Source organism: Salmo salar, unplaced genomic scaffold, assembly GCF_905237065.1.
Source record: "Salmo salar unplaced genomic scaffold, Ssal_v3.1, whole genome shotgun sequence".
NCBI lineage: Eukaryota > Metazoa > Chordata > Actinopteri > Salmoniformes > Salmonidae > Salmo > Salmo salar.
The window spans coordinates 368,480-379,999 of NW_025549356.1; the positions used below are offsets into that span (position 1 = coordinate 368,480).

The 11,520-nt window shown below is 42.0% G+C and overlaps 1 protein-coding gene across 1 annotated transcript; it reads left to right on the forward strand.

The window, feature by feature from the left end:
- The first annotated feature begins 1,985 nt into the window (after positions 1 to 1,985).
- LOC123736406 (fibroblast growth factor 16-like) lies at positions 1,986 to 10,923 on the forward strand. Its single transcript, XM_045713189.1, has 2 exons — positions 1,986 to 2,872; positions 10,784 to 10,923. The coding sequence occupies exons 1-2, from the start codon at positions 2,599 to 2,601 to the stop codon at positions 10,894 to 10,896; spliced, it is 387 nt and encodes a 128-aa protein (XP_045569145.1). The 5' UTR covers positions 1,986 to 2,598; the 3' UTR covers positions 10,897 to 10,923.
- Positions 10,924 to 11,520: the final 597 nt, after the last annotated feature.

Sequence of the window (11,520 nt, forward strand, 5' to 3'; positions counted from 1 at the left end):
TCAGTCTAAAACTTTGCACATGCACTGCTGCCATCTAGTGGACAAAATCTAAATTGCACCTAAGCTGGAATAATAGTGTCGCCTCTCTTGCATTTCAAATATAATGGAACAAACAAAACAAAAACTTTTTTTTCTTTGTATTATCTTTTACCAAATCTAATGTGTTATATTCTCCTACATTCATTTCACATTTCCACAAACTTCAAAGTGTTTCCATTTCAAATGGCATCACGAATATGCATATCCTTGCTCGGATCCTGAACTACAGGAAGTTAGATTTGGGTATGTCATTTCAGGTGGAAATTGGAGGAAAAAAAGTGTCCAATCCTGAAGAGGTTTTAAGAACAAATTCTTACTTACAATGACGGCCTACCAGAAGGCAAAAGGCCTCCTGCGGGGAGAAAAATATAGGACAAAACATACATGACGACAAGAGAGACAACACAACACTACATAAAGAGAGACCTAAGACAACAACATAATATGGTAGAAACACAACATGGTAGCAACACAACATGACAACAACATGGTAGCAGCACAACCTGGTAGCAGCACAACCTGGTAGCAGCACAACCTGGTAGCAGCACAAAACGTGGTACAAACATTATTGGGCACAGACATTATGTGTGCCATTCAGAGGGTGAATGGGCAAGACAAAATATTTAAGTGACTGTCACGTCCTGACCAGCTGTTCCTCGTTGCCTCTAATTGAAGGTCCTATTTAGTAGGGGTGTTTTTCCATGGGTTTTGTGGGTAGTTGTTCTTTGTATAGTCTATTGTACCTTACAGGACTGTTTTTTGTCGTTGTTTTGGTTTCCTTCTAATAAAAGAAGATGAGTATTCATATACCCGCTGCGTTTTGGTCCACTTTTTACGACGAACCTGACAGTGACTTTGAACGGGGTGTGGTAGTAGGTGACACGCGCACTGGTTTGTGTCAAGAATTGCAACGCTGCTGGGTTTTTCACGCTCAACAGTTTCCCGTGCGTATCAAGAATGGTCCACCACCCAATGAACATCCAGCCAACCTGACACAACTGTGGGAAGCATTGGAGTCAACAGAGAACCGTGGTGCTCTCCCAGAAGCTTGGCAGGGGCATAAAACCCAATTCAGACAAACAAAGAGGTATAATGGGTACGCACTCAAAAAGTTAACTTCATTATTCCATGTTTTTACATTATTTTCACTGTATCAGGGATAACGTACACAGACGTGGTGGCTTTACAGCCTTCTTCAGTGTGTAAGTACTATTTTATTTTAATTCAAAACAGCATTTGTAAAGAACAACCAATGAGCAGCAGGTGCTTCTAATCAGTGTTGCCACTCATCTGCCAATCAGGGATGGGGCTTCTCTGGTCTACCTGTATACAAGTTAGTCACAAAGAGATACTGAATTATAGGGTATGGGAGTGAACACAAAGGGCAAGCATTGGAGTGAACATTGTAGTCAATTTCCCCGACTAATTGAGGCTTTTTTGAGGGCAAAGGGGGGTGCAACTCAATATCAGGAAGGTGTTACTAATGTTTTGTAAATTCAGTCTATGTAGCTGTTGAACTGCCATTGTTTTTAAGTCATCAAAGATCATAATTTTCCCCCACCCAATGTCTCCTCTTGTAAGGCAGCACCAGCTCCAGAACCAGCTCTGTATGTATCTAGCAGCTCCCGGACAGACGGACACAGAGACAGAGAGAGACAGAGACAGAGACAGAGACAGAGACAGAGAGAGAGAGAGAGAGAGAGAGAGAGAGAGACAGAGAGAGACAGAGACAGAGACAGAGAGAGAGACAGAGACAGAGACAGAGACAGAGACAGAGACAGAGAGAGAGAGAGAGAGAGAGAGAGAGAGAGAGAATAAACCCTTTCATCCAAACTTCCAATTCTAAATTCCAGCGGCTCGAATAACACTCAGAACAGAAGACAGAGTTAATGACTGACTGGCGGCACCGTTATAAAATGGGACCGAGTTGAACGGAGATTTTCTGTTTGAAATCCGCAAAAGACATTAGGACGGGGCTTCTTGACTTTCTTAGATGGAAGATAATAGAGGCACCCCTGCGGTTTTAGATAGAAATGATACGAGTCAAAACAGTGAAGGGTTATTTTAAGAGTTTATATGGATGGATTGTGAACGTGACAGACTCATTGGTAGCCTGATGCAGTGAAACATGTAGTTTATCAACTCTTGTGTCAACTTCCATCGGTGTTTTAATGATGATTGCGTCTTTCATTCCGGTATCTGTTCATTATTTCAATGCACTACAAACTATCACCAGAGTTTCCGTGCTCTTGGTTCCGTGGTGGTTTTATCAGCAGAAAGCCACAGAGAGCCGAGCAGGGAGGTTGTTCTACTACAGCCTGCTGGAGTGAAGAGTAGGTGGCTGGGATTGTTAGTTCATAAGACCGGTGATCCTACAGCGGCATCAGGACGAGCGGGTCGCAGAGCGACACAAAATAAAAACTGGATGACGCATTACATCGGGTAGCATACCATCGCAGCTTTGTTTTGTTTTTTGCGCATGGGATTTGACTTTGTATGTTGCTTCCTTGATTCAGCTGATATTTTAATTTCATTAACAGATCCCGTCAGTTGTGCGCCATGACGGAGGTTGGGGGATTTCTAGGGACACTAGACTTGGATTTACAGAGTTTCCACGCACTAGGAAGTATGCCCTTGGCAGAGGCGCCAGCGGGGTTACTGGATGAGAGGCTGGGACAGATCGAGGGGAGGTTACAGCGGGGCTCGCTGACAGATTTCGGGCACCTTAAAGGGATTCTGCGGCGGAGGCAGCTGTACTGTAGAACCGGCTTCCAGCTGGAGATATTCCCCAACGGGACCGTGTACGGGACAAGACAGGACCACAGCAGATTTGGTGAGCGTCCAACAGTTGCATGTGAACTTGGTGCGGTTTTGTGTGCACAGACCAAGAGCAACATCTTCTGCAACAATTTTTACATTTGAAACCTGGTTATTTATTTAACGGGTTTTCCTTTCCCAAAGCCTTGGGTGCGATGATAGAGCAGCATTTTTTCTGGTAATATTTTCCCAGTAATATAGATGTCATATTTAAATGGTAACAGAAGAAATGCCATATTTAACCGGTAACAGAAGATGTGTCATATTTAACCGGTAACAGAAGGATTTTAATGCAGGCCATTTGACACCTAATTATGTCTGCCTTCTCAGAATATGATCAGTCATTTTGCTGAAGGGTTTCAGGTGTGTGTGTGTGTGTGTGTGTCATCCAGTCAGCAGTGCAGCCACATGCCTTCCTTCTCCAGGTCAACCCACCAAGCCCCTAAGCGGCGCAGGAGCAGCAGGCAGGCAGGTGGCTACCGAGAGAGAGAGAGCTGGACAGGCAGTGGTCCGTGTCTGGTTCTCTGTTTAACTGGTTCAAAGGGACCTGCCGCCAGCCCACACTGGCTCTCTCTCTCCTAATGCACATTCTCTGCACCTCATGTCCATGCAGTCATTCTGCAGGTGCAGTCTCTCTGTTAGGCTCACTGCCTGCCTGAGAGAGAAAGAGAGAATTGGGGGTGGGGGGGGGGGATGATGGGGGAGATGGAGAGAGAGAGATGGGGAGAAGGAGAGAGCAAGGGGGGAGAGAGAGAGAGAGAGAGATGATAAAGGGAGAGAGAAAGAGAGATGGGGGGAGAGAGAGAGAATAGCTGCAAATTAAACCATGACCAGGGAGAATCCAGAGATGGTTTAAAGCTGGCGGTCTGCAGTCAAGGTAAGCCGATGGTGTACATGTCTGAGGAGGGCTGAGGAGGGCTGGGGAGGGCTGAGGAGGGCTGAGGAGGGCTGGAGAGTGCTGAGCAGGGCTATGGAGAGCTGAGGAGATCTGAACAGGGCTGAGGAGGGCTGAGAAGGGCTGAACAGGGCTGAGGAGGGCTGAACACGTTTGAACAGGACTGAGGAGGGCTGAACAGGGCTGAGGAGGGTGAAACGGGGCTGAGGAGGGCTGGAGAGTGCTGAGCAGGGCTATGGAGGGCTGGAGAGTGCTGAGCAGGGCTACGGAGGGCTGAGGAGGTCTGAACAGGGCTGAACACATTTGAACAGGGCTGAACACATTTGAACAGGACTGAGGAGGGCTGAACAGGGTTGAGGAGGGCTGAACAGGGTGGACAGGGCTGAACAGGGTTGAGGAAGGCTGAACAGGGCTGAGGAGGGCTAAACAGGGCTGGGGAGGGCTAAACAGGGCTGGGGAGGGCTAAACAGGGCTGGGGAGGGCTGGGGAGGGCTGAACAGGGCTGAGGAGGGCTGAACAGGGTTGGGGAGGGCTGGGGAGGGCTGGGGAGGGCTGAACAGGGCTGAGGAGGGCTGAACAGGGCTGAGGAGGGCTGAACAGATTTGAGGAGGGTGGAACAGGGTTGGGTGGTGTTTGTTTCTGACTTCACTTTGGGTTAGAATGCAGAGCAGGTGTCAGTGCTGGGAGGAGATGGGTTTGATTAAAAGGTCGTCAGAATCAGAGAGAGCTGGTGTTTCATTCCCTGGCAGCATTATCGTAGAGGATCAGAGAGAGCTGGTGTTTCATTCCCTGGCAGCATTTTCGTAGAGGATCAGAGAGAGCTGGTGTTTTATTCCCTGGCAGCATTATCGTAGAGGATCAGAGAGAGCTGGTGTTTCATTCCCTGGCAGCATTATCATAGAGGATCAGAAATAAATCACTGACAGTGTCACTAGCAAAGCACCCCCACACCATCACACCTCCTCCTCCATGCTTCACGGTGGGAACTACACATGAGGAGATTATCCGTTCACCCTTACCGCGTCTCAGAAAGACAGCGGTTGGAACCAAAAACCTCACATTTGGACTCATCAGACTAAGGAGAGATTTTCACCGACCTAATGTCCATTGCTCGTGTTTCTTGGCCGAAGCAAGTCTCTTCTTCTTATTGGTGTCCTTTAGTAGTGGTTTCTTTGCAGCAATTTGACTATGAAGGCCTGATTCACATAGTCTTCTCTGAACAGTTGATGTTGAGATTGAACCCTGTGAAGCATTTATTTGGGCTGCAATTTCTGAGGCTTGTAACTGTAATGAACTTATCCTCTGCAGCAGAGGTAACTCTGGGTCTTCCTTTCCTGTGGCAGTCCTCATGAGAGCCAGTTTCATCACAGCGCTTGATGGTTTTTGAGACTGCACTTGAAGAAACTTTCAAAGTTCTTGAAATGTTCTGGATTGACTGACCTTCATGTCTTAAAGTAATGATGGAATGTCGTTTCGCTTTGCATATTTTAGCTGTTTTTGCCATAATATGGACTTGGTCTTTTACCAAATATGGCCGTCTTCTGTATAACACCCCTACCTTGTCACAACACAACTGATTGACTCAGATGCATTAAGAAGGAAAGAAATTCCACAAATGAACTTCTCAGAAGGCACACCTGTTAATTGAAATGCATTCCAGGTGACTACCTCATGAAGCTGGTTGAGAGAATGTCAAGAGTGTGCAAAGCTGTCAACAAGGCAAAGGGTGGCTACTTTGAAGAATCTCATATATAAAATATATATTTTGATTTGTTTAATACTTTTTTTGGCTTCTACAACAAACCAAAAAATGTTGATGCACAAAACAATGTAACCAAGAATCTTGATATTGACATCTAGCCACTTAGCTAGCAAGTTAGCAAACCAGCTGGAGTCCTGAGCTGGATATCATTTATTTATCTTAGATCTCCTGTAGATATACTGAATTTATAGTTATATTTATTATAGTTACAGTATACTAATATAACTTAGTTATATTTATTATAGTTACAGTATACTAATATAACTTAGTTGTACATATTTATTAGTTACAGTATACTAATATAACTTTGTTATATTTATTATATTTACAGTATAGTAATAACTTAGTTATATTTCGTATAGTTACAGTATACTAATATAACTTATAGTTATACATATTTATTATAGTTACAGAATACTAATATAACTTATTGTTACATATGTATTACAGTTACAGTATACTAATATAACTTAGTCATACATTTTTTTATTGTTACAGTATACTAATAAAACGTATAATTATATTATATATATACTAATATAACTTAGTATAGATATAATTATAAGTTATAATTATAAGTTTAATTATAGTTATAATTATAAGTTTATTTCTTATACAGTGGCAAGATAAAGTATGTGAAGCCTTTTGAAATACCTGGATTTCTGCATAAATTGGTCATAAAATCTGACCTTCATCTAAGTCACAACAATAGACAAACAGTCTGCTTAACCTAATGACACAAACAGTTATACGTTTTCATGTCTTTATTGAACACACCGTGTAAACATTCAACGTGCAGGGTGGGAAAAGTACGTGAACCCTTGGATTTAATAACTGGTTGACCCTCCTTTGGCAGCAATAACCTCAACCAAAAGTTTTCTGTAGTTGCGGATCAGACCTGTACAACGGACAGGAGGAGTTTTGGACCATTCCTCTTTACAAAACTGTTTCAGTTCAGCAATATTCTTGGGATGTCTGGTGTGAACTGCCCTCTTGAGGTCATGGCACAGCATCTCAATCGGGTTGAGGTCAGGACTCTGACTGGGCCACTCCAGAAGGCGTATTTTCTACTGTTGAAGCCATTTTTTTCTCCACACATAGTGTTGTGTGTTCCTTCCAAAAAACTCAACTGTAGTTTCATCTGTCCACAGAATATCTGTCCAGCAGTGCTGTGGAGCATCCAGGTGCACTTTTGTGAACTTCAGACTTACAGCAATGTTTTTTGGGGGGACAGCAGTGGCTTCTTCCATGGTGTCCTCCCATGAACACCATTCTTGTTTAGTGTTTTACGTATCGTAGACTCGTTAACCTCTATGGGCTAGGTGGGACGCAAGCGTCCCACCCGTGGTGCACTCCATCAACAGCAGGTGCATTTCAAGAGCGGCAAATTTGAATCCAAATAAATGTCAAAATTCTAATTTTTCAAACATACAACTATTTTACACCCTTTGAAAGATAAACATCTCCTTAATCTAACCACGTTTTACGATTTCAAAAAGGTTTTACGGCGAAAGCATAAATTTAGAGTATGTTAGGACAGTACATTTACAAGAGTTGTGTGTAATGTTTTGTCAATTCAAAGACAGGGTCACCAAAACCATAAAACCAGCTAAAATGATGCACTAACCTTTTACAATCTCCATCAGATGACACTCCTAGGACATTATGTTAGACAATGCATGCATTTTTAGTTCTATCAAGTTCATATTTATATCCAAAAACAGCGTTTTACTATGGCATTGATGTTGAGGAAATCGTTTCCCTCCAATAACCGGCAGTCAAGTCAGCACCACAAATTAAATAATTAAAATTAGAAAACATTGGTAAAATATTATATTTTCATTTAAAGAATTATAGATTTACATCTCTTGAACGCAATCAACTTGCCAGATTTAAAAATAACCTTACTGGGAAATCACACTTTGCAATAATCTGAGCACTGCGCCCAGAAAAATACGCGTTGCGATACAGACTAAGCGTCATGTTGGGGAGATCTAAAATCGAAAATACTATGTAAATAATCCATTACCTTTGATTCTCTTCATCAGATGTCACTTCCAGGTATCACAGGTCCATAACGAATGTAGTTTTGTTCAAAAAAGCTCATAATTTATGTCCAAAAATCTCCGTCTTGTTAGCACATGATCTAAGCCCGCCGGACTTCACTTCATGAACGAGGGGAAAAAATATATTTACGTTCGTTCAAACATGTCAAGCGTTGTATAGCATAAATCATTAGGGCCTTTTTAACCAGAACATGAATAATATTCAAGGTGGACGAATGCATCCTCTTTTATAACGTATTGGAACGAGGGTACCCAACATGAACTCGCGCGCCAGGTGTCTAATGGGCCATCATCGTTCCATGGCTCTTGTTCGGTCAGATCTCCCTCCAGAAGACTCAAAACACTTTGTAAAGGCTGGTGACATCTAGTGGAAGCAATAGGAAGTGCCAAAATATTCCTCAGCCCCTGTGTTTTTCAATGGCATAGGTTTAAAGGTAATACAACACATCAGGTATCCACTTCCTGTCAGAAAATGTCTCAGGGTTTTGCCTGCCAAATGAGTCCTGTTATACTCACAGACACCATTCAAACAGTTTTAGAAAATTTTGGGTGTTTTCTATCCATATATAATAAGTATATGCATATTCTAGTTACTGGGTAGGATTAGTAACCAGATTAAATCGGGTACATTTTTTTATCCAGCCGTGCAAATACTGCCCCCTAGCCCCAACAGGTTAACAGAGATGTTAGCATGTTCCAGAGATTTCTGTAAGTCTTTAGCTGACACTCTAGGATTCTTCTTAAAACCTGTTGGGGCTAGGGGGCAGTATTTTCACGGCCAGATAAAAAACGTACCTGATTTAAACTGGTTACTGCTCTTGCCCAGAAACGAGAATATGCATATTATTATTAGATTTGGATAGAAACACTCTAAAGTTTCTAAAACTGTTTGAATAGTGTCTGTGAGTATAACAGAACTCATATGGCAGTCAAAACCCTGAGACAAATCCTAACAGGAAGTGGAAATCTGATGTGTGGAATCACTTTCAAGCCCATGCCTATGAAACACACAGTGAGTTAGGATTCATTTAGCACTTCCTAAGGCTTCCACTAGATGTCAACAGTCTTTACAAAGTGGTTTGAGTCTTCTCCTGTAAAAACTGACTGAACGAGAGGCCTGGAAAGTTTGTCATAGGGGGAGGGCCATTACTACTATGACGCGCATGCATGTGGGTACTCTTTCGTTCCGAAACGTTTTGTAAAACAATGCAATCGTCCGCCTTGAATATTATTGAAGTTCTGATTGAAAAAGGCCCTAAAGATTTATGCTATACAATGTTTGACATGTTTGAACGAACGTAAATAAAAAAAAAAAATGGTACTTTCGTGGCGACATGTTCCGGGCGCTTTGTACATTTTGAGTAGCCTTCGGAACGCGCTAACAAGAAGGAGCTATTTGGACATAAATTATGAACTTCTTTGAACAAAACAACATTTGTTGTGGACCTGGGATGCCTGGAAGTGCCTTCTGATGAAGATAATCAAAGGTAAGGGAATATTTACAATAGTATATTTCATTTTAGATGACTCCAAGATGGCGCTAGTCTGTATCGCCTAGCCTATTTTTCTGAGCATAGTACCTCGTTTATTGCAAAGTGTGATTTCCCAGTAAAGTTATTTTGAAATCTGGCAATGCGGTTGCATTCACGAGATGTTAATCTATAATTCTTTGAATGACAATATTATATTTTACCAATGTTTTCGAATAGTAATTTTGTACATTTTAGCGCTGATTCACCGGCAGTTTTGGAGGCTAAATATTTTCTGAACATCACCGCCATTGTAATATGCTGTTTTTGGATATAAATATGAACTTGATAGAACAAAAAATGCATGTATTGTCTAACATAATGTCCTAGGAGTGTCATCTGATGAAGATTGTCAAAGGTTAGTGCATAATTTTAGCTGGTTTTCTGCTTTTGTTGACGCCTGTCTTTGCATTGAAAATAGCTGTGTGTAATGTTTTGTCAATGTTTTGTCAATGTACTGTCCTAACATAATCTAACTTTATGCTTTCGCCGTAAAGCTTTTTTGAAATCGGACAACGTGGTTAGATTAAAGAGATGTTTATCTTTCAAAGGGTGTAAAATAGTTGATTGTTTGAGAAATTTAAATTATTCGATATTTGCTGTTTTGAATTTCGCTCCATGTATCTTGTCAAGCAATCCCGTTACCGGGATCTGAACAGGAAGGGGTGGCCCCAACAGGTTTAACCTCATTGAGCATTCTGCACTGTGCTCTTACAGTCATCTTTGCAGGACGGCCACTCCTAGTGAGAGTAGCAACAGGGCTGAACTTTCTCCATTTATAGACAATTTGTCTTATCGTGGACTGATGAACATCAAGGCTTTTAGAGATACTTTTGTAACCCTTTCCAGCTTTATGCAAGTCAACAATTCATAATCTTGGGTCTTCTGAGATCTCTTTAGTTCAACGCATGGTTCACATCAGGCAATGCTTCTTGTGAATAGCAAACTCACATTTTGTGAGTGTTTTTATAGGGCAAGGCAGCTCTAACCAACATCTCCAATCTCACCTCATTGATTGGACTCCAGGTTAGCTGACTCATGACTCCAATTAGCTTTTGGAAAAGTCATTAGCCTAGGGGTTCACATACTTTTTTCAACCTACACTGTGAATGTTTAAATTATGTATTCAATATAGACAAGAAAAATACAATAATGTGTGTTATTAGTTTAAGCAGACTGTGTTTGTCTATTGTTGTGACTTAGATGAAGATCAGATCAAATTTTATGACCAATTTATGCAGAAATCCAGGTAATTCCAAAGGGTTTACATACTTGCCTCTGTAGCTATACTAATATAACTTAGAGTTGTACTAATGTAACTTAGAGTTGTACTAATGTAACTTAGAGTTATATTTCTTATAATTAGTTATACTTATATAACTTAATAAGCAGTGGCGTGTACTTATTTCTTTTTTTTCTCACAATATTGAAAATCATACTGTCTGTATTTCAAAATACCCCGGGATGTGGTATAAACATTATATCACCCAAACCTAGAATGTATGGTGTAATGTGTTGTCTGTCCAGGTATCCTAGAGTTCATCAGTCTGGCTGTAGGTCTGGTCTATATCTCTGACAGGTGTTGTCTCTGTCCTCTCCAGGTATCCTAGAGTTCATCAGTCTGGCTGTAGGGCTGGTCTATATCTCTGACAGGTGTTGTCTCTGTCCTCTCCAGGTATCCTAGAGTTCATCAGTCTGGCTGTAGGGCTGGTCAGTATTAGAGGAGTGGATGCAGGACTCTACCTGGGCATGAACGAGAGAGGAGAGCTCTATGGGTCGGTAAGTTAAACACTCCTCCTCTCCTCTACACATTCCTCCTCTCCGCTTCTCCCTCCTCTCCCCTCTTCTCCCCTCTACCTCTCCCCTCTTCTCCCCTCTCCTCGCCTCTCCCCGCCTCTCCTCTACTCCCTCCTCTCCTTGACTCTCCTGTCCTCTACTCTCTCCTCTACTCTCTCCTCTCCTCTCTCCTTTTCTCTCTCACATCTACTCTCTCCTCCTCTCTTCCCTCCTCTCCTCTACACTCTCTTCTCCTCTATTCAATCAATCAATCATATTGATTTATAAAGCCCTTTTTACATCAGCAGATGTCACAAAGTGTCATACAGAAATCCAGCCTAAAACCCCAAACAGCAGGCAATGCAGATGTAGAAGCATGGTGGCTAGGAAAAACTCCCTAGAAAGGCAGGAATCTAGGAAGAAACCTAGAAAGGAACCAGGATCTGAGGGGTGGCCAGACCTCTTCTGGCTGTGCCTGGTGGAGATTATAACAGTACATGGCCATTTAAGGCCAGATTGTTCTTCAAAATGTTAAAACGTTCATCGATGTCCAGCAGGGTCAAATAATAATCACAGTGGTTGTACATTTACATTTACATTTAAGTCATTTAGCAGACGTTCTTATCCAGAGCGACT